The 23934-nt window shown below is 42.0% G+C and overlaps 1 protein-coding gene across 2 annotated transcripts in view; it reads left to right on the top strand.

Moving 5' to 3' along the window:
• slc41a1 (solute carrier family 41 member 1) overlaps window positions 1-23934 on the top strand; it is a 90831-nt gene that overhangs the window by 65787 nt on the left and 1110 nt on the right. For both annotated transcript variants that reach the window (XM_088339046.1, XM_088339047.1), the window contains exons 5-11: window positions 8615-8686; window positions 11646-11790; window positions 12403-12549; window positions 15319-15466; window positions 16354-16433; window positions 19770-19910; window positions 20898-21046. In XM_088339046.1, the coding sequence (XP_088195172.1) occupies window positions 8615-8686; window positions 11646-11790; window positions 12403-12549; window positions 15319-15466; window positions 16354-16433; window positions 19770-19910; window positions 20898-21046 (882 nt within the window). The remainder of the gene's footprint in view (window positions 1-8614; window positions 8687-11645; window positions 11791-12402; window positions 12550-15318; window positions 15467-16353; window positions 16434-19769; window positions 19911-20897; window positions 21047-23934) is intronic.

Genomic DNA, 23934 nt, shown 5'->3' with positions numbered 1-23934 from the left:
AACGCAGACCATTTACCATTTAGCATCTTGATTATCCTCAAAACGTCTGGATGCTGGATCCCTATTGGTGTGTGTGTGTGAATGGGTAAGTGTGAAGCACATTGTAAAGCGCTTCCGGAAGTCTTTATTGACCTGAAAAGCGCTATAGAAACGCAAACCATTTACCATTTAGCATCTTGATTATCCTCAAAACGTCTGGAGGATGGATCCCTATTGGTGTGTGTGTGAATGGGTAAGTGTGAAGCACATTGTAAAGCGCTACCGGAAGTCTTTATTGACCTGAAAAGCGTTATAGAAATGCAGACCATTTGGAATAAAATGACTAAATTGTGTGCAGGCTTGGGGAGTAACGGAACACATGGGGCGGCAGTAGCTCAGGAGGTAGAGCGATCGTCTTAGGATTAAGGGATCCCAGTTCGAATCCCGGCTCGTCCGTGTTACATGTCGAAGTGTCCTTGGGTAAGACACTGAACCCCCAATACCCCCAATAAGCAGGTTAGCGCCTTACATGGCTGCACAGATCACGGCCGCTATTGGGAAATGTGAAGCACACTGTAAAGCGCTTTGGGAAGTCATTGACTTGAAAAGCGCTATATAAAAATGCAGATCAGATCATTTCAACGGCAAAAATGATGTCGGCAAGCTGTTTGGATTTATTTTCATTTTGTTTCTGAGGCATTTTATGTTAGTTTTCAAAGAGATCAAAGCCAGGAGATAAAGCTTACTACGTGTTGTGAGTCATCATTTTATTCAGATTTAGTTTATTTTGTCTTTTATTAGCATATTTGGTATTTTTGACTTTATATTTCAATATTCCAATAGTTGGAAAACAACGTAACCCAATTTGAGTTAGGCATTCGAGTTAATGGGAAGTCCCCAGGGATCTTTACTGATATTTGTCTTCTGGTTATCAGGCCCACCTTAACTTCCTTATCACCTTGCATGACCGTTTGCCCTCTTCCAAAAGCCTCACTCGCGCTCCAGCGGTCCAGCTCTATAGAATAGAATAGAATAGAATATACCTTTATTGTCATTGTTACAAAATGGGTTAACATATTGTGACAAGGAAATTGGGCATGACACTCCAGTTTCACACATTCACAGTGAGGTAAAGAAACCAAGAAGATAAGGAACAGAGAAGATAAGGTTATAAAACAAGAAGGATAAGGTTATAGTTATAATTTACACAAAGAAATGACACTATGTAGGATGTTACATACAGTTGGTATCGTAAGGGTTTGTGCAATATGCATTTGGTGCAAAAATAGTCAACATAGTGCAAAAAAATAGTCAACATTGTGCAAGAAGCATAGACATGAGTACCATTTTACATTTGTATGAGGTAGTGTCCTTGCAACTACACACACACACACACACACACACACACACACACACACACACACACGAGCGGGGCCAATTGAGCACCATGGCAACCATGACTCAAAATGGTCAACATTGTGCAAAGTGAGCATGGACATGAATACAATTTGACATCTGTATGAGGTAGTGTGTTTGCAAGTTTTCAGTTTTTTGTGTGGTGTGTGTTTAGGGTGGTAATGGCTCTGGGGAAGAAACTGTCTCGGAGTCTGTTTGTTTTTGTTTTGTGTGACCTGTAGCGCTTGCCGGAAGGCAGCAGGTCAAAGAGGCGGTTGCCGGGGTGAGAAACGTCCTTGATGAATTTTTCTGCTCTGCTGAGGTAGCGAGAGCAGGCAATGTCCTCCAGACTGGGCAGAGAGCAACTGACAATTTTCTGGGCTGTTTTGATGACCCTCTGGAGCGTTTTCCTGTCTGCTGCCGTGCACCCAGCATACCACACCGTAATGCAGTACGTTAGAATGCACTCCACTGTGGCTTTGTAAAGGAAACCCACAGCTGCTGTTTCAGATGATTTTTCCTGAGCACTCTCAGGAAATGTAGTCGCTGCTGGGCCTTCGATACCACCGCTCTGGTGTTTGCAGACTAGGAGAGGTCGTCGGAGATGTGCACACCCAGAAATTTGAAAGAGTGGACTCCTTTTATGATGAGTGGTGCTGGATTCCTGCCATTCCTTCTGAAGTCCTATGTTGACATGTCCCCGATGGCCTTGTGTGCTCCAATGCAAAGTTAAAGTGACATACAGTGTCCCGAGCAGATGCATGTCACTCAGGCCTTCTGATATATGTCTAGTTGTTGTTTTAGGTCAGGGGAACCTTTTTGACTCAAAGAGCCATAAAAGCAAAATATATTAATTTTATTTTGGGAAAGAGCCACACCCTATATTATGAGACACATTGACTAAATTGCTAAACCCGCACCCCAGACAAAAGCTTAGTCTTCAGCACATTTCTTTTTGATGATTTGATAAAAAATATGAAAAGAGAATAATGCAGAGCCCATGTCCCAAAATCAACAAACATACCACTTTAAACGTGTCTCTTTCTTGCAATGACTCAAGATCGGTTAAACCACAGGTGTCAAAATGGCGGCCCGCGGGCCAGATCAGGCCCGCTAAGGGATTGAATCAGGCCCGCGAGACAAGACTCAGAGAAGCGCAAGAGAAAAACAAGCTGCAGGTTGAAATATGTCAACTTGATGTTGCCAAAGACAGGTGCCTCGAACAAAAACACTGTACTTGTATTTATTTATTTCTCTCTCTCTCTCTCTCTATCTCTTTCTTTTCCACTTTTCTCCCACTCTCTCTTTTGCTTTCACTCTCTGTGTCTCTCTTTTTCCTCTTCCTTTTTTGCTTTTTGTCTCTTTCTCTCTCTGTGTCTTTTAACCTCTTTTACTCTAACTTCCTTTTTTCCTTTTCTCTCTTTTCTCTTTCTCTCTTCAAACCCTACGCGCTTTCTTTTCTCTTTTCTCTCTTTCTGTCTTTCTATTTCTCATTGGATTTCTTTTTTCCTCTCCCTTTCTTTCCCCCCTCTCTCACGACTTCTTATCTTTTGTTTCTCACGCTCTCTCCCTCTCTCTCTTTTTCTTTCTTTGTCCCGCCCTCTCTCCTTTTCCCTCCCTCTTTCTCTTATTTCTTTATCTCTCTTTTTCTTTCTCTTTAATCTACTAGTTCGGCCCCCGACAGAATGTTTGTTCTATCGTGTGGCCCCCGAGTTAAAATGAGTTTGATACCCCTGGGGTAAACTCATTTTGACCCTTTTTTTCATACATATTGGTTTCAAAAGCAGATGCAAGCATTTATTTTGTAAAAACGTCACAACATTCTGCAAACAGGGAGCCTGATGCGCTTACCTTTGGCGCAGACGGCGTAGGGCGAGAGATGGGAGGGAGTGCTTGCATTTATGCATAGCTCCACCCATCCCTCCCACTCACCCAATCAAATCACTTGAAGTTCTCTTTCCGGTGTTTTGGCGTATTTACAGTTTGTTCTGTGGATTCATCATAAGGTATCTGCACACTGAACACAGATTATATAGTCAGCTTTTATATAAAGGATTCTTCAGCGTTGTACAGCCAAAACGAGTTTTTTTTTTGTGTGACACCTTGACTGTAAATTGTAGTAAAAAACGTGCCCTATATATTCTGCGAAGTACTGGGACAAAATTCAGCTTTGGTTTGGCTTTTCGTGTATCTGAACAGGATCAATGGCTCAAGTTTTGAACGAGATGGAGAAAATTTGAATGCAATCAAATTTGTCTCTGAGCCACAGGTATCTGCGAGCCATAGGTTCCCGACCTCTGTTTTAGGTGGTTGTATTACCGTATTTTCTGCACTATAAGGCGCACCGGGTTATAGGGCGCACCCCGAAAAAAATGGTTTTTGGTCCTATTTTTGACATACATAAGGCGCACCGGATTATAAGGCGCTACAATGGGAACGTGGACAAAACAGTCAGATAGTTCAGTCCAACTTATTACGTGTCGAGAACACGTGCGGATGCGGTGTCCGTACGATGTCACTCAAATGCATCGTTCCATCATTCGGAAGGTTAAAGTCTTGGGATTCAAGAAATGCCAACCATTCCTTAGTTTCTATTTTCTTTTTTGCTCGCAACTTCACTGTGCATATGACAATAAACACTTGGAATTTAGTTTAATTTAAAAATAGACACTCCGTTCCATCCATTATCTGCACCGCTTATCACAGAAACATCGAGTTCAGTCTGAAACCAGATACAGGGATAATATATAGCCGGAGTAGCTCACCAAAGTCGTTGTGTTCATAATAATGTGCAGCCAATGTCCTCTTATATCAGTGAGTGTAGTAAATCCAGGAGAATAAAATATTTGCAAATACAGTATAGTAAAAAATGCTTTCTGTATGCCGTCAGCCACGTGCTATACGCATTCATCTTTTTCGGCCAATTGCAGGCTTCGTTTTGCCGTTCAAGCCAATGCCAGCCTGTAAATGATAAAAAGGATCCGCCCCTTGACCTCCGAATAACTTTAGCCAATAATGATCGATTCAACTGATGATTGACACATTGGTTAGCCAATGAAACGCCGGTAAATAAATCCCAGCATACACCGCGGACAACTTGGCGTTCGGGGGAAAATCGAGTCGGCGGCTGCAAGTTATTTGGAAGACTTTGCGACTTAATATTGATCCATATATAAGGCGCACTGTATTATAAGGCGCATGGTCAGTTTTTGAAAAATAATAAAGGCTTTTAGGTGCGCCTTATAGTGCGGAAAATACGGTATTTGTCATATGTCTGTAACTTTAGGATCTCCGATCCTCTAATCAGTTGAAGTGTGTTCACAAGAGCAGAATTAAAATGTATTTTTTTTCCCATTCAAGCCTCCCCGATTAGGCTGAGTACCAGATTCACATTTTTGCTTTTTGACTGCTGTCATAGTGGTGCAATGGTTAGTGCTCGCCTCACAGCAGGAAGGTTTAGGGTTCAAACCTGCCCGCTGGGGCCTTTCAGAGTAGAGTTTACATGTGCTCGTTGTGCCTGCATGGGTTCCTTCTTCCTCACAGACCAAAAACATGCTAGTTTTTACACGTTTGTCACACTTCTATCGAGTTGGATGTATGTCTGGTGAATCCTTTTTTAGGGGGGCTTTTTTGTTCTTTTTGAAATGTGGAAGAACGTGATGTATCTCAAGATTCTTAAGATAAGTGATAAGCAGAGTTCCCTCTGAGCTGCGCGCATGCGCAATTGCGCACTGCTCGCACATTCTCAGCGCACAAGAAAATCTAGCCAGCGCACAAAAATCAGGGCTCCAAATTACTAATTAAGAAGCGACTTAAGTCAAAGTTACAGTGCATGAAGGTAAAAATACACGGGTTCCCCTGACGTTGTGTTCTAAATGCGGTATTTGGAAGTCGAGTCGAAGTAGAACGAAGTTGAGTAAAGTTAGTAGAGTTTGTCGAGAACTGGCTTCTTCGGCTCGGCTCACTCAAGGGAACCGGCTCTTTCGGGTCCTAAACGGCTCTTCAGGTGGTTTTGGCTTCTTTAATCCCAACATGACCAAATATTATGTAAAACTATTCTCAAAATGACTTAAAGGAAGGGGGGAATAGAACAAAAAAAAAAAAATGAAAAAGTAGTGAAAAGCTGAGAAAAAAAGAAACAAAAGGAAGAGAAAAATGGAAGGAAACATTTAGCAAAAAGACCCCCAAAAAAGAAAAGAAAGAGATGTAGGAAAAAAGTAAATAGAGAACAAAAAGAAAAAAATAACAGCTCAGAAAAAAATAAACACAATAAGATTTTTTTAAAGGAATGCAAAAAAAAGTAGAACAAAAACACTGAAAAAAAGAAGAAAAATTTTGTGTTGCATTCAAATCATTTCCAATGATATCAAGTGAATCTTGTTGCCAACATTGTACTTCCACTAAAATATGTGATTAAGTAAAGTTCTGTATCTTACAACCGACTCAATAAGCCCCCAAAAATGTTACTATTATGCGACAAAATATGTCAGGAAATAAAAAGAAATGGAAATCTTGTGAAAGAATTGTTGTAAAAACAAACGATGTTTGTAGGCCGTACAACCTTTGCAATAGTACATGAGTCAATTCATTCAAAAGTGAAAAATAATTTTGCATTGCCCGAAACCCAGCAAAATGTAACTTAATGTCAAGCTTGGGACATATTTGATAATTAATTATCTTGCCACACTTGGGATTATGGTTGCTCACTGTTGTTTCAAGTGCTGCTCACCAACTTTGTGTGAACGCTCAGACCCCTGGAAAATTACAGGGAACATTGGTGATAAGTTTATTTTGTTTAAATCTTGGACACCTCACCTTTGTTTGTTATTTTGACTACTATGCACTGTTTACATCATTGTCAAAATTGGCCTATTTTTTTATATCCACACCCTTTAGGGTGGATCTTTTTGTAACTTTAAGAGATTAAATAAAAGGAAAGACTTTTGGAACAAATTCTGAATCGTCCATTGTGAGGATTTTTGTGTAATCCACTCCTGTTCTACTTGGTAGTTCAAAATTCATTGATTCATTCGCTCCTTATTATGAGTGTCTACTAAAGAATAAACCCTATCACCAAGGCACCAATTTTCTCTTAGGGAGTAGAGATAGAGAGGAAAACCCCTGGTAGTAATACCTGGTATCAGTATTACTTTCCCATCACTGACTTAAAATTAATTCTTGGGACTCTTCATCAGGGTTGGGTAGGGTTACTTTAACTTGATTACTTTCAATTACTTTTGGATTACTCCAATACCAAATATGCTAATAAATGACAAAAGAAACTACCGTATTTTCCGCACCATAGGGTGCACCGGATTATAAGGCGCTACAATGGGAACGTGGACAAAACAGTCAGATAGTTCAGTCCAACTTCTTACCCCCTTAACATTCCCAAAGCTTGCAAAGAAGCAAATACGTGTCGTAGACACGTGCGGATGCGGTGTCCGTACGATGTCACTCAAATGCATCGTTCCAAATATCATTCGGAAGGTTAAAGTCTTGGGATTCAAGAAATGCCAACCATTCCTTAGTTTCTATTTTGTTTTTCGCTCGCAACTTTACTGTGCATATGACAATAAACACTTGGAATTGAGTTGAATTCATTCAACTCATCACAGCAACATAAAGATTGTTCTAAAACAAGATACCGGGAAAATATAAAGCCGCATAACTCACCAAAGGTCTCACGTTCAATAATGATACGCAATCATGGTCTTCTTACAACCGTGAGTGAAGTAAATCCAGGAGAGTAGAATATTTACAAATACAGACTAATGAAACATGTTTCTTTATGCCGTACTTTAGCAAGCTTGCTACGCCATTGCTAAACTCGGCCGATTGCAGGGTTTGTTTTGGCCATCTAGCCAATCCGAGGCTCCGAATAACTTCAGCCAATAGCGATCGATTTAATGGATGATTGACACATCTTTTTGGGCCAATTGCAGGGTTTGTTTTGGCCCTCTAGCCAATCCGAGGCTCTGAATAACTTCAGCCAATAGTGATCGATTTAACAGATGATTGACACATTGGTTAGCCAATGAAACGCCGGTATATAAATCCCAGCATACACCGCGGACTTGCTACGCCATTGCTAAACTCGGCCGATTGCAGGGTTTGTTTTGGCCATCTAGCCAATCCGAGGCTCCGAATAACTTCAGCCAATAGTGATCGATTCAAATGATGATTGACACATTGGTTAGCCAATGAAACGCCGGTATATAAATCCCAGCATACACCGCGGCCTACTCCACGTTCGGGGGAAAATCGAGTCGGCGGCTGTTGCATAAGTTGCGAGACCTTGCGAATTTAATATTGAGCCATATATAAGGCGCACTGGGTTATAAGGCGCATGGTCAGCTTTTGAAAAAAATTAAGACTTTTAGGTGCGCCTTATAGTGCGGAAAATACGGTGAATATGAATAAAATGACTAAATTTTGTGCAGGCTTGGGGAATAACGGAACACATGGAAAAATTATGTTGGCAAGCTGTTTGGATTTATTTTCATTTTGTTTCTGTCGCATTTTGTTCGTTTTGCCGGAGATCAAAGAGATCAAAGCCAGGAGAGAAAGCTTACCACATGTTGTGAGTCATCATTTTATTCATATTTAGTTTTTGTCTTTTATTAGAATATTAGGTATTGGAGTCATCCAAAAGTAGTTGAAAGTAATCAAGTTAAAGTAACCCTACCCAACCCTGCAAGTGGAAGACCATTTTCTAAAAGCTCTCTGACAAATCAAGCCCTAAAAGCACAGGGCGGCAGTGGCTCAGGAAGTAGAGCGCTCATCTTGGGATCAAGAGATCGCAGTTCGAATCCCGGCTCCTCCGTGTTACATGTGGAAGTGTCCTTGGGTAAGACACTGAACCCATAATACCCCCTATAAGCAGGTTAGCGCCTTACATGGCTGCACGGCTGCTATTGGGAAATGTGAAGCACACTGTAAAGCGCTTTGGGAAGTCTTGACTTGCTATATAAAAATGCAGGTGGACTTGTGATTCCATAGAAATAAAATTGTAGCTGTGTGTGGCAGTTCCTATTTCCACAGTGAGCCTCTGTGATCCGTTAACGCTTGTGATAAAAGAGAGGCCGTGACATAAGGAGTCGCCGTGCGTGGGTATCGGAGATCAGAGCATCTTTGTCCGCAAAACTGATCGTCTTTTGTTCCCACCGGCCGAGGGACAACACCGTGTACGGACGCATTTATGTGCAAGTCATAACAGACTCTTTGCTTTGTCTTTCAGGCTAATATTGGACTGATGGACACAACCAAGGACATGTGGGACATGATCATGGGAAACTTGGCTCTCATACAGGTATAGGGAACCTCACAAGGTGTTTATTTACATGAAGTATGAATTGGTAGAATGCTGGCCAGACAGATTTCGATTAATTCAAACCTAATTATCTATCTATCTATCTATCTATCTATCTATCTATCTATCTATCTACCTTGGTCATATCCCTCAAGAGGGGTGACCGACAGCAAGACAATACATACAATAACAAAGAAAATAAAAGGGGGAAAAAAAAGCAAAAAAAACACACAAAAATTTTGGACCATGGCCAACCCAATTGCCCAAACAAGATAGGCACCTCGGCACCTAAGTTGGTCATGCTTTCGTCCCTCCAGATGAAATGGGACACCATAAAGCGGCCATGTCACTCGGGTCAGGGTGACACAACACACTCTTTTGTTCAACAGCAGGGCCCGACAGCTTTCACTGGTTTACCCCTGCAGCATCATACGGGTGCCCAGCCCATCCTTAAGAATGCGTCCACAATCCCACTATCCTTTAATGTTTTGCAATTGTGAACAATCATACATGTCCCTGGCGACCATTTTTTTGGATTTGGTACGCAGGGTTGGGTAGGGTTACTTCAACTGGATTACTTTCAATTACTTTTGGATGACTCCAATACCAAATATGCTAATAAAAGACAAAAGAAACTAAATATGAATAAAATTACTAAATTTTGTGCAGGCTTGGGGAGTAACGGAACACATGGAAAAATGATGGTGGCAAGCTGTTTGGATTTATTTTAATTTTATTTCTGTCGCATTTTATGTTAGTTTTGCCGGAGATCAAAGAGATCAAAGCCAGGAGAGAAAGCTTACCACGTGTTGTGTGTCACGAGAGCGCGGTGGCGTGGAAGGTGACCGGACCAGAACGGAGGCAGGAGGCATGAAGGGAGAACTCAAATGCGTTGACGATCCATAGGTTTTATTTAATAAAATAAAAGTCGCCCAATACTCCGAGGCAAAACAGAACAATACAGAGTTCCTCCGGCACGAACTCAACGGGACATGGCATAACAGACTAAAACAGGACAAGGCATAACAGACTAAACAGGACAAGGCATAACAGACTAAAACAGGACAAGGCATAACAGAACGGGATTGTGAATAATAAGTAATGAACCAGCACCCGCCAAACCCAAAATCCAGCCTTAAATTGCAGAACAGCAATCAGCTGATCTGCTTCAGCTTGAGTTCGGGGGCGTGGCATACTGGTCGTCATGGCGACCGTGACAGTTGTGAGTCTGAATTTGATTCATATTTAGTTTCTTTTGTCTTTTATTAGCATATTTGGTATTGAAGTAATCCAAAAGTAATTGAAAATAATCAAGTCAAAGTAAACCTACCCAACCCTCTAATGGTACGCTTACCATTGGAATTTGGTTCTGGTGCCCCAAGTATTATATAACTGTGGAAGCGATCAAATTTATCAACTGATCAATAATTGCACAAATATGCTCCTTAAATTACTGTAATTACTTTGCAGGAACGTTCTTTATAGAACGCTTCCCATCACTGTATGTCATGTCCTGCACGGTTGTCATGGCGCCCAGCTGGCCCCGCCACTTGACACCGGCTGAGACGCATTGGACTGATTGCTTTTGGAGTACTTAAACGCTCCTTTTGGGACTGCCCGTTGCCAGACCATTGCTTTATCTTGTTGAAGACCTGTTCATGCCTGTTTGATCTGAGTAATGCCTAGTTTGTAATTTTGATTGCCTTTGAACCTGCTTTGTTTTGTTTCTGGTCCGTTTGTGTGTTGGACAACTTTTCTTTTCTAAATTAAAGTGACAGATCGTCTATGCAGTTCCGACTTCCTGCTTCCCGGTCCGTTTCCCATCACTGTAAATGAATAACTGAGAGAAACATTAGCCTGTCTGAAACACAACACAGGTAAAAATAAATCAAACCGCCATTTCTGGCCTATCCTTGTGTACACATCACGATTTATGTGTACTATATGAACGTGTGCGTGTCTAAAAACAAAAACGGCTGCGTTGATCCTGCTTACTGAGTCTATATATAAACAGGGATTATTAATGGACACCTAATTTTGACAGCAAGGCTATAGGCTGGCGTTTGGGACACTGAATCAGATGACACTAAAACTGTAAATCAGCAAGACAGCAATCCAACTTGTGACATGGAAAGTAAAGGAACAAGGAAGAAATGCATTTTAAACATGTTTATCTTGATGAAGATCATCTTTTATACAGTGGAACCTCGGTTCTCGACCATAATCCGTTCCAGAACCCTGTTCGAAAACCGATTTGTTCGATCACCGAAATCATTTTTCCCATTAAAAATAATGTAAATCGTTTTAATCCGTTCCAACACCCTGAATATTAACCTTGAATGTTTAACGTAAAAATGGAGCTAACCCAGGCTAATTGTACGTTCGCATTATCGTAATCTTCCGTATGAAAGATTACGCTAACATGAACGTGTAAAAATAAAAAAAAAAGGATAAAGAAAAGAATTATGAATAGGATTTCTTACCTTTGTGGTGGTCAGCAGAAGGTGCAGGTAGACAGAGGGGAGAGGATCAGACACTGGCACACCTCCTTCATATTTTGCTATTATTTCTTTCTTAAATGCAATAGTTGTACGCACTACTTTTCCTTTTTCACCTGTAGCAACTTTGCTGCTTGCACTGACTTTCTTCCGAGGCATAATTAGGGGCTAAAACACCCGTACGCCGCTGAGCATTGCACCCTAGCGTACGCACTCACGCATTACCGGCGTTCGAACTCCGATTTTTGGACCGAACAGCGAAGCAAGAATTTCTCGAAATTTTTGGTCGGACTCCGATTTGTTCGAACTGAGAGGCGTTCAAAAACCGAGGTTCCACTGTATTCCCTATGGCATTCAAATTAGGAGTTACCATTATAGCCTTTAAAAATGTACTTTAAAAATCCACTAGTATGTTCAAAGTTATGGAAAATGATTGATATAATTTGCCCGTTTTTGTCCAGGTTCAGGCCACTGTGGTGGGGTTCCTCGCTTCCATCGCAGCCGTGATCTTCGGATGGATTCCCGAGGGCCACTTCCGGCTCGAGCATGCGGTGCTGCTTTGTGCCTCCAGTGTAGCCACTGCCTTCATTGCCTCCTTGATTCTAGGTGCGCAATGTCCACCTCACATCTCATCTCATCTCATTAGCTGCACCGCTTATCCTCAGTAGGGTCGCGGGGGTGCTGGAGCCCATCCCAGCAATCATCGGGCTGTGGGCAGGGGACACCCTGAACTGGTTGCCAGCAAGTCGCAGGGCACACGGGGACAGACAACTCACTCGCTCAGGCACACCTAAGGACAATTTGGATCGGTCAATTAATCTGACATGTTTTTGGAATGTGGGAGGAAACCGGAGTGACCGGAGGAAACCCACGCAAGCACGGGGAGAACATGCAAACTCCGCACAGTAAGTCCAAGTGCTGGATTTGAACCCACACAGGAGGTTCCCAAGACCTTAGAACTGTGCCGCACACGCGCTAACCACTGCCTCACCGTGCTGCCCGAGAAAAATGGTGAACCTGGAAAATTAGGATTCAATATTAATTTATTTTTCATCTGGATGTTCTGTGAGCCTTCTACATGTCCATATTCATAGAACTAAAATGCTGTCCTGAACTCAAGCAAAAAGCTTAGGAATTTGTCTCTCTGTTCAAATATTATCTGAATTACATTTGTAGGGGATTGCTGTTCAACTCCCGTTTCTGTTCTTTGGCCCACAGGACTTATCATGATCGGGGTGATTATTGCCGCCAGGAAAGTTGGCATCAACCCGGATAACGTGGCCACGCCCATTGCTGCTAGCCTTGGAGACCTCATCACACTGTCGCTACTGGCCGGCATCTCAACAGGGCTCTACAAGGAACTCGGTAACAAAACCTAATCTTGCTACAATGACACAGAAGTGAAACCGTAAGGAAGTCATGTCAGCTTGAATACTAGAATACATGATTACTTTCAATGACTTTTGGATTACTCCAATACCAAATATGCTAATAAAAGACAAAAGAAACTAAATATGAATAAATAAATAAAATGACTCAATTTTGTGCAGGCTCGGGGAGTAACGGAATACATGGAACGGCAAAAAGCTGTTTGGATTTATTTTCATTTTGTTTCTGTGGCATTTTATGTTCGTTTTGCCGGAGATCAAAGAGATCAAAGCCAGGAGAGAAAGCTTACCACGTGTTGTGAGTCATCATTTTATTCATATTTAGTTTCTTTTGTCTTTTATTAGCATATTTGGTATTGGAGTCATCCAAAAGTCATTGAAAGTAATCCAGTTAAAGTAACCCTACCCAACCCTGATGGTTACATATTCAGAAAGGGCAAAGAATATTAGGATTGTTCTTTTTAAAGAATATTATACTGCTTAGAAAAGGTGTCGACTGTTAAATGGTTCTTTAAAAAATAAAACGAGAGATTACTCAACAAATTTGCTTTTATTGTTTGTATATTCACCACACCCAGTCGTAGCATGCTATCCCTCGTTCCATCATCTGGACAGGTAGGTCAAACAACCACAACCAGGGTTGGGTAGGGTTACTTTAACTGGATGACTTTCAATGACTTTTGGATTGCTCCAATACCAAATATGCTAATAAAAGACAAAATAAACTAAATATTAATACAATGATGACTCACAACACGTGGTAAGCTTTCTCTCCTGGCTTTGATATCTCTGATCTCCGGCAAAACGAACATAATATGTGACAAAAACAAAATGAAAATCAATCCAAACAGCTTGCCGACATCATTTTTGCCGTTCCATGTATTCCGTTACTCCCCAAGCCTGCACAAAATTTAGTCATATTTAGTTTCTTTTGTCTTTTATTAGCATATTTGGTATTGGAGTCATCCAAAAGTCATTGAAAGTAATCCAGTTAAAGTAACCCTACCCAACCCTGAGTCCACAACTTTTCAAAGGTGCTTGTCTATTGTTTTTAAAAAAGGACACGTCAGTCACCCTTTTAAAGATGCATCCTGGTTTGACTCACTTTCAAGCCTTGTGTCCTGCTATTCCTCACAGTTGATTTTATCTCCAACTCAAAATTCAAACAAAGTCAAGTCACATTTATTTGCATAACCCTCAATCACAGAGAGCCTCAAAGAGCTTCACAGACCACCATTACAACATCCTCTGATCCGAAACTTATGCAAAGGAAAAACTCAAAACCTCAGCAAGAGGAAATTTAAGAAACCTTGATAAACTGTTGCATATGAGGGGATCCCCTTCCAGGATGACCAGGCTGCAATGGATGATGCATGAGCAATAATAGACAAAACATTCTCGCTGATGTCACAGACCAGAACGGAAACAGGACTCAATTGCATGTGTTTCTCAGATTTTATTGAAAGAGAGTGAGAGTAAGGCTTGCTTGATTGCTTGATCCGAGGACTGGCGGAGAGCGGGAATGGCAAGTCGTTTGACCAGGGCTGGAGATCAGAGGCGATGTCGAGTTCGTGAAAGTAGTCGTAGGCAGGCGGCAGGCAAAACGGGCGTAGTCAGGTTCGGAAACAGGTCGAAAAACAGGAATCGGGCAGGAAACAGGTTTTAACAGGGACGAAGTCGGACGGGAACGCTCACTGAGTGTAACACAACAGCTCGCAACGATCTGACAAAGTTTGAACTGAAGTTCAGGGGCTTAAGAAGGGTGTGGCCACCAATCAGCTTGTCCGGTCCACAGTTGTTCCAAATAGGGCAATTATGACAGCTGATGTGTTTTATAACGCCCTAAGGATGTCGATGCCAGATTGTAGAGATTTTAGGATCTCGACATCGACGGATTTTGACCATTAATATAACCGTAGGCTTCACTTATATCGTTGTTTCATGCAGCAACAATATTGAAAAACTGGTAAATGTGCCTGGATTAAATCACAGCACAGTCGTGTAACTATTACCTGATTTTCACGGGATGTCTGACCGTCCCAAATGCAGGACCTGAAGAGACGTAAAACGGGGATGCGATCAGACCCCAATAGGAGGATTTTATTCAACAATAACAAGATGAGTTTCACTGGAGAGAAGGGAGTGTGAAACCATGACAGCTGAGAACCTTGAGCGGGGGTTTTGAAGTGGCGAAAATCTTATAAAGGGGATTTGGGAGTACCTTGAAGAAGATAGTTGGAGAGGAAGGTCTTTGGACGAGGAGAGAACTGAAGAAGAGAGGGAAGAGGAGCTTATCGTCATGGCGAGTAAATGTCTTGAGCGGTGTTCAAAAACAAATCTGCTAAGTAGAATAGAAGGCTGAAGTACTGGACTATAAGCCGCTGGAAATTACCAATTTTGTGTTGATGTTCACCTTAACTCGACGACAAGCACCACAACAATGACGTATTGTTTGCCGAGATCGGCGTGCAGACGAAAACTCGAACCGCGAGACCAAAACAACAATGGCGGATCTGCCTGACCAAAAGTTTGGAGTGCGGTAAATCTTTGTTAAAAAAAAAAGGAATCGGGTTATAATGACAATTTAGTGTCAAAAAAGTTGCGTCCCGGGGACGCACGTTGGTTTGAGACTATGCGTCCCCAGCAAAAACGATGCGTCTAGGACGCAGGGACGCGGGCAAACCAGAACACTGTTATCACCTACTATACTTAAACACTCAAGTAACTCAATCATTCCCCCATGCAGAGTACAACAACTACGCCAATCCGCTGGTCTGTGCGGTTTTTGTGGCCTTGTGTCCAATATGGGTACTGATCGCCAGGAAGATCCCGTCCACAAGAGAAGTCCTCTACTCCGGATGGGAGCCGGTCATCATTGCAATGGCCATCAGCAGGTTGGTCAAGTCAAGTACTCTCTACTATGTGCATTCATTTAATTTACTGTGAAGTTGCTAAAATACCGTAAATTCCGGACTATCAGCCGCTTCTTTTTTCCCTAACTTTTAACCCTGCGGCTTATTCAGTGATGCGGCCAATTTATGTCATTTTTCTAATGGCCGCCAGCGGCGCTCGAGTGTTGCTACCATTAACTGCCCTGTCAAAGCTATATTATTATAATTAAAGCTTTGAAAACTCTCTCGGTGTACCGTCTTTCTTTGTAAATATGTGTAACCCACGTATAATATGTATTTGCAACTGTATATTTTTGTAATGTATTTATTTGTATTTATTTGAGACACTTATTCTGATATGTTTTGCACGGGTGAACGAAAAAGGAGGGGCGGAACAAACGCGGGGTGCCGAGTTTAAGTGGGGACCGCTAAAGGTGAGGGACAGACAAGGAAAAAAGAGGGGGTAAAAAGTTAGTTAGAGAAAAAGGAGTTGCGTTAGTAAATGTGTTCATCTGATATATTTTTCCCACCCTTACCTTTGGAAATATACACTTTTTTCCTTGGATTACTTTCAACGGGACCCGGACTCTGCAGGTTTGCATCAAACCTTAAGTACCGGTATCATTTTCCGTTCATTTTGCCGGCTGTGATTTTTGGACTGTGGACTTTAATGAAGGACATTTAGTTTCAATCGCGGGACTTGAAGTCGGGTTTGGGTTGATTTTGCTTTTGTGTTACAATCTTAAATGTGGGCGCATGCGGCTTATATACAGGTGCAGCTTATAATCAGGTGCGCTCTATAGTCTGGAATTTACGGTATATTAGTTACTCGATTAATTCAAAATACAAACCTTATGATCCTAATTATTGTATTACTGTCTATGTTCTAGCGTCGGTGGTCTTATTCTGGACAAGACGGTTACCAACCCGAACTTTGCTGGCATGGCTGTTTTCACTCCAGTCATCAATGGTAAGATGTGTTTAATGCACTTGCTGTCTTCCGCTAGAAGACTAATGTGTCTTTTTCATGCATACTAAAGCTAATCCGAAGGTATCTCAAATTTTCTTTTAGGAGCCAAATATAAAAAATCTTTTTTTATTATATTTCTCGGTAATTTACCTATCACAACTAAATAGATGTTTTAGTTTAGTTGTTTGTGTGTAGGACAGGTTATGAAAGTTCCACTAGGGCAGGGGTGTCCAACTCATTTGAACTCGGGGGCCACACGATAGAACAAACATTCTGTCGGGGGCCGGACGAGTAGATTAAAGAGAAAGAAAAAGAGAGATAAAGAAATAAGAGAAAGAGGGAGGGAAAAGGACAGAGGGCAGGACAAAGAAAGAGAGGGAGGGAGAGAGCGTGAGAGACAAAAGATAAAAAGTCGTGAGAGAGGGGGAAAAGAAAGGGAAAGGGAAGAAAGAAATCCAAAGAGAAACAGAAAGAAAGAAGGAGAGAAAATAGAAAAGAAAGCGCAAAGGGTATGAAGAGAGAAAGAGAAAAGACAGAAAAGGAAAAAAGGAAGTTAGAGCAAAAGAGGTTAAAAGACACAGAGAGAGAAAGAGACAAAGAGCAACAAAGGAAGAGAAAAAGAGAGACACAGAGAGTGAAGACAGAGACAGAGAGTGGGAGTAAAGGGGTGTGAGAGTGAGAGAGAGAGACAGAGAGAGAGAGAGAGAGAGTGAGAAACAAAAGAGATAAAAAGAGAAGTCGGGAGTGAGGGGGAAAAGAAAGGAAGAGGAATAAGGAAATCCAAAGAGAAATAGAAAGACAGAAGGAGAGAAAAGAGAAAAGAAAGCGCAAAGGGTATGAAGAGAGAAAGAGAAGAGAGAGAAAAGGAAAAAAAGGAAGTTAGAGCAAAAGAGGTTTAAAGACACAGAGAGAGAAAGAGACAAAGAGCAACAAAGGAAGAGAAAAAGAGAGACACAGAGAGTGAAAGAGACAGAGTGGGAGTAAAGGGGTGGAAAAGAAAGCGAGAGAGAGAGAGAGCAAGAGAGAGAGAGAGAGAGAGAGAGAGAGCGCGAGAGAGCGAGAGCAAGAGCGAGAGCGCGAGAGAGCGAGAGCGAGAGAGAGATACAAGTACAATGTCTTTGTGAGAGGCGCCTGGCTTTGGCAACATCAAGTTGACGTAATTCAACCTGCAGCTTGTTTTTCTCTTGCGCTTCGTTGAGTGTTGTCTCACGGGCCGGATTCAATCCCTTAGGGTCCTGATCTGGCCCGCGGGCCGCCTGTAACAAGCTCTCTCGCTCTCTCTCTCTCTCCCTTTCTTTTCCACCCCTTCTCTCTCAATGTCTCTGTCTCTTTCACTCTCTGTGTCTCTTTTTCTCTTCCTTTGCTCCTCTTTGTCTCTTTCTCTCGCTGTGTCTTTTTACCTTCTTTAGCTCTCTCTTCCTTTTTTCCTTTTACCTCTTTTCTCTTTCTCTCTTCATAGCCTTCCTCTCTTTTTGTCTTTCTCCCTTTTTCTTGTCTCCCTTTCTTTTTCCCCTCTCTCACAACTTTTTATCTCTTTTGTTTCTCACGCTCTCTCCCTCTTTTTCTTTCTTTGTCCCGCCCTCTCTCCTTTTCCCTCCCTCTTTATCTCTCTTTTTCTTTCTCTTGAATCTACTAGTCCGGCCCCCGACAGAATGTTAGTTCTATCGTGTGGCCCCCGAGTCAAAATGAGTTTGACACCCCTGATTTAAAGCATCCAACCTATGACCAGTCTTAAATCCAATACAATGGTGCCATCTACTGGCAAGACGGTATATCGTTACTGAGTACCAGCTCTCTGCCAAAATTGTTGTCTGCCTTGACCGGCTTCTAAGCGCTGTCGTGCCACATTGATTTTTTTTTTTAAAATGAGCATCTGCTGAAAAAAATGAGCATCAGCAGCATTTAGGGACCTGTCCCCTCTTTTGAATAACATTTCATGACGTGGTCCATGCTGGCGATATATGCAGCATGAATTAAATAACAGATGTTTGATTCATGGATTTATATTTAATTGTAGTTTTAAATTTCTTTTGGGATTGATTTCCACATTTAGTGCCCTGCAACTGGCTGGCAACCAGTTCAGGGTGTCCACTGCCCACTGCCCGAAGATAGCTGGGATGGGCTCCAGCTCCCCCGCGACCCTACTGAGGATAAACGGTGCAGAAAATGGATGGATGGATGGATGGATGATTGTGTGTGCCTTAATTTGTAAATGTATTTAATGATGTATATGCAGTGTTCTGGTTTGCCCGCGTCCCTGCGTCCTAGACGCATCATTTTTGCTGGGGACGCATAGTGTCAAATCAACGTGCGTCCCCGGGACGCAACTTTTTTGACACCAAATTGTCATTATTACTCGATTACTTTTTTTAACAAAGATTTACCGCACTCCAAACTTTTCGTCAGGCAGATCCGCCATTGTTGTTTTGGTCTCGCGGTTCGAGTTTTCGCCCATCTCGGCACACGAGATCTCGTTTCAAGATGACGTCATTGTTGTGGTGCTTGTCGTCGACTTAGAGAAGTATGCCTCCGAAAAAACAGTTAGTATTAGGCGCAAATCGACACAAAATTGGTAATTCCTTCAATATCAGTAATAAGTCGAAACATAAAGCAGAGAGTGATAACAACGGCACTCATTCCGGCACGAAAAAAACGGACGAGAAATTCTTCAGGAGATTGCGGAGGCAAGGAAAACACGTGTGTTGAAGGTAACGATTCGACGAAAGAAAATAGACAAAAGAAAACTCCTAGCAAGAAAAGGACTTTTCTGCCAAAATGGACTAAATTAGATTGCTGGTTACGCTATGAGGAGGGTGATAATGGATTGGACCTTGAGAAGGCATTACAACTTGGGCGGGACAGCAAACCAAACTGAAAAATCTGAAGTGATAACTGCTTTGCATTAGCCAATTAACTGTGATGATTAAAACTGAATGAAAATAATGATTGATATAATTATTTCAGCAATAATATTTTGTATAATGTACAATATTTTTGTGAACTGAAAAATCTTGAAGTGATAACTGATTTGTATTACCAATAAACTGTGATGATCAAAACTGAATGAATAGATAGATTTATATTATATATTTGTCGCCGATTTACAATTTCAACCTGGATAACACTAAATTTTGGGGAGCCTTAGATCTCTGTTGGGACCCATAGATTTTTGACCCATCACTTTTCACAGGTAAAATGAACACTGTATATGGTGGCCTTATTTTTGTATTTATTTCCATTTAAATTCTGGATTACTTATTTGTTTGCCGTTTTCTACTTTGGGCATTTTTTTGGTTCTCCATGGTAACCTTTGCGGGTGGTATTTGTGTCTTTCAGGTGTGGGAGGTAACCTTGTTGCGGTCCAAGCCAGTCGGATCTCCACCTACTTGCACATGAACGGCGTACCCATGGGGGATCCAACCCCCCCGGCCAGGAACAGGAAGTGCCCCACACCCTGCTCCACTTTCTTCACCTCCAGTACGTTCTCAGTTAAAAATGATTCGTTGATGCTGTCACTGCCGAGAAATTCTTGCTTCGCTTTTCGGTCCAAAAATCGGAGTTCGAACGCCGGTAATGCCTGAGTGCGTACGGGTGTTTTAGCCCCTTATTATGCCTCCGAAGAAAGTCAGTGCAAGCGGCAAAGTTGCTACAGGTGAAAAAAGAAAAGTAGTGCGTACAACTATTGCATTTAAGAAAGAAATAATAGCCAAATATGAAGGAGGTGTGCGAGCGCCTTCTGCTGACCACCACAAAGGTAAGAAATCCTATTCATAAGATTACGATAACGCGAACGTACGATTAGCCTGGGTTAGCTTTATGTTAACGTTTAACATTGAAGGTAAACAATCAGGGTGTTGGAACGGAGCCCAACTTTCAGGGTGTTGGAACGGAGCCCCCTTTCCAATGAAGCGCTCACCACTTGTTGTGGAGACCCGGGTGCTAAATGACTTGTAAACGACCTGTTTTTTTTATTTCTACACGTTCATGTTTGCGTAATCTTTCGTACGGAAGATTACGATAACGCGGGCGTACGATTAGCCTGGGTTAGCTTTATGTTCACGTTAAACATTCAAGGTAAACATTGAGGGTGTTGGAACGGATTAAAACGATTTACATTATTTTTAATGGGAAAAATGATTTCGGTGATCGAACAAATCGGTTTTCCAACAGGGTTCTGGAACGGATTATGGTCGAGAACCCAGGTTCCGCTGTACACCACAAATTATGACAAAATACATCGCAAAATACACCACCCAAAAAAAAGAAAAAATCAATTAAAAAAAATTAATGAATTCTATTTATATCCTATATTTAGGTATTACCTGGTACATGATTTATGTATGTGTTCATCTACTTATATGGCATATATTTGTAGGTATTTATACATTTATTTCGGTTTAGAGCAGGATAGGTCCTCCATAGTTCAATGGTGAATCTTAACATCACTCATGCTTTGCCCCCTAGCGGTGAACTCCCGCTCAGCACGTGTGCTCTTCCTCCTGGTGGCCCCTGGTCATCTGGTCTTCCTCTACACCATCAACTCACTGAGGGGGGGACATACCACGCTAACTCCAGTCTTCATCACTTTCTACCTTGGTGCTGCGCTACTGCAGGTGAACATAAAAAACACACGCAAGGGTCTTGTTGTTGATCTTGGGGGTATTCCACAAAAGTGGAAGAATTTCAGGCTAACTGAATAGGAGAAGCTTGATCTAGTCTGGCCGGCGCATTTCACTTAATATTAAGTGAAATAGTTTAAGTCAAGTCAAGTCATATTTATTTGTATAGCCCTTAATCACAAAGGGTCTGCACAGACCACAGATTATTACAGACCACAGACTATTATTACACCATCCCCTGATCTGGAACCAAAATGAGGGCAAGGAAAAACTCAAAAAACCTCAACCTGAGTAAAATGAAAAAACCTTGAGAAGGGACCGCACATGGGGTAATCCCCCTTCCAGGATGACCAGGCTGCAATGGATGTTGCCATACTAAATAATACACAGCTATTGTCAACATAAAATATAGGTTATTCATATGCTATAAAATAGAAGTGCGTTTTAAGCTTGGATTTAAACATTTCCACTGAGGTTGCAGACCGAATCTCAGGGGGAAGAGAATTCCACAGCACCCGGGCCCGGATGGAGAACGCTCTCGAACCAGCGGAACACTTCTTGGCTCTTGGGATCACCAGAAGACCGGCGCTCTCAGAACGAAGGCTTCGGACCGTAACATAGGGGGAAATCAGATCTGAAAGATATGAGGGAGCAAGTCCATGTATGATTTTGTATAATACTAAGAGAACTTTGAAATCACATCTTAGGCTAACAGGGAGCCAATGCAGGTTAGCCAAAATCGGCGTGATGTGATCGGACTTTTTTGTCCTAGTTAAAAGCCTCGCTGCGGCATTTTGTACCAGCTGAAGACTCTTGATTCTGGACTTCGGGAGACCGGATAGTAGTGCATTACAGTCACGGAGACGGGAGGTAACAAACGCGTGAATTATAATCTCCGCATCCGACGGAGACAGTATAGATGTATAGGACGAATATTGGCAATGTTACGAAGATGGAAGAAAGCGGTTTTAGTAATTTTCTTCACATGTGTTAGAAAGGACAGATCGGGGTCAAATATGACACCTACATTTTTAACTGAGTCACTCTGTGTGATGTGACATTTGTCAATGTTCACAGCAGTTTTTGAGAAGAGCGTTTTAAGCTTAGATTTAAACAGTTCCACTGAGGTTGCAGACCGAATCTCAGGGGGAAGAGCATTCCACAGCACCCAGGCCTGAATGGAGAACGCCCTTGAACCTGCGGATCTCTTCTTGGCTCTTGGGATCACTAGTAGACTCCTTGTGATAAAGGGCTATACAAATAAAAATGACTTGAATAGATGTGAAAGAAATGCTTAGAAGAAAATGTATAGGAGCACTAATATACATCAAAGCGGCGCTGCCACGAGCGGCTGCCTTTTCCAGCAGCTGCCCTATTGTTTTATTGTCTGCTCCTATCTTCGGTGTTTTTCTTCCCGTTTTGACAACTACACTATGGATTACGTCTATCCTATGGACATGGGTTTTAGCGCGCAAAAAATGCGTGTATTCAAGGAATTTCAACTCCTTGCCCTGAAGAATTCTCGTGCCGGCGTGATGAAGGGGCCTATCGTGGAAGAAGAGCCGGAGCTAGCGAAGCGGCTAGCGGCGTTAAAAGTCTTCGGTACCATCCGTAATCATGGTAAATGCGAACTCACGACCAAATAAGATCATCGAGTGCTGGTGGAAAACATCGAAGCGCACAGGGAGCGCAGTTGCTGTGTTTTGCGGAAACGTGGCTCACGTTTAGCATTCCGGACGCTAACGTGTAGCCACCCGGAGCTACCCGGAGCAATCCGGCTTCAACGCCACTAAACAGAGACACGAAAGCCGGGGGGAATCGGAGAGGAGGCGGACTTGCTAACACGAGGTGGTGTATCCCTGGATTTTCACAAAGAAAAGTTTTCCATCTGCCGCAGGGATGTCGAACTTTTGGACTGGCGTGACGTCATCCGCTCCGCTACAAGCACCCCTAGGGCATCATGTTCATCTGTTAATAAACAACGGGGTAGACTGCTGGAAGTGTGAATAGATGGAGGATAACTCACTAGACAGCAGATCTGATGTCCAGTCTGACTCTCTCACAGTCGGTACATTCAGTCAAGGAAGTCAGCACATCCCCGAACAAGATGATGATCATACTGCAAGTGACAATACGGAAAGCACACCTCGGTGCTCCGAAAACATGATCCCTTTGGATATGGGCCCACCGGACATTGTCTCCCCTGAAACTGACTGTCTAGACTTGACTGTCCCAGACCCTCAAGCTCAGGTTATTAGTACTCAACCTAGCCGTTATGATCTTAGGGTCCGCCAGTCCATCAGGCCTCCCAGTCGTCTTATTTGTCAGATGAATGACCAGTTGTAGGTGACAACTCTGTGTCCGCAATATCTATCTATCTATCTATCTACCTATCTATCTATCTATCTATCTATCTACCTATCTATCTATCTATCTATCTATCTATCTATCTATCTATCTATCTATCTATCTATCTATCTATCTATCTATCTATCTATCTATCTATCTATCTATCTATCTATCTATCTATCTATCTATCTATCTCTCTTTCTCTCTTTCTCTCTTTCTCTCTTTCTCTCTTTCTCTCTTTCTCTCTTTCTCTCTTTCTCTCTTTCTCTATTTATCTCTCTCTCTCTTTCTCTCTTTCTCTCTTTCTCTATTTATCTCTCTCTCTCTATTTATCTCTCTCTCTATTTATCTCTCTCTCTATTTATCTTTCTCTCTTTCTCTCTTTATCTCTTCATCTCTTTATCTCTTTATCTCTTTATCTCTTTCTCTATTTATCTCTTTCTCTATTTATCTCTTTCTCTATTTATCTCTTTCTCTATTTATCTCTCTCTCTCTATTTATCTCTTTCTCTATTTATCTCTCTCTCTCTATTT

The sequence above is a fragment of the Urocampus carinirostris genome, chromosome 6, assembly GCF_059441175.1.
Source record: "Urocampus carinirostris isolate Australia breed hairy pipefish chromosome 6, RoL_Ucar_1.0, whole genome shotgun sequence".
Lineage (NCBI taxonomy): Eukaryota > Metazoa > Chordata > Actinopteri > Syngnathiformes > Syngnathidae > Urocampus > Urocampus carinirostris.
The sequence above is the reverse complement of the archived record's forward strand: the minus strand, read 5'-3'. Positions and strand labels throughout refer to the sequence as shown.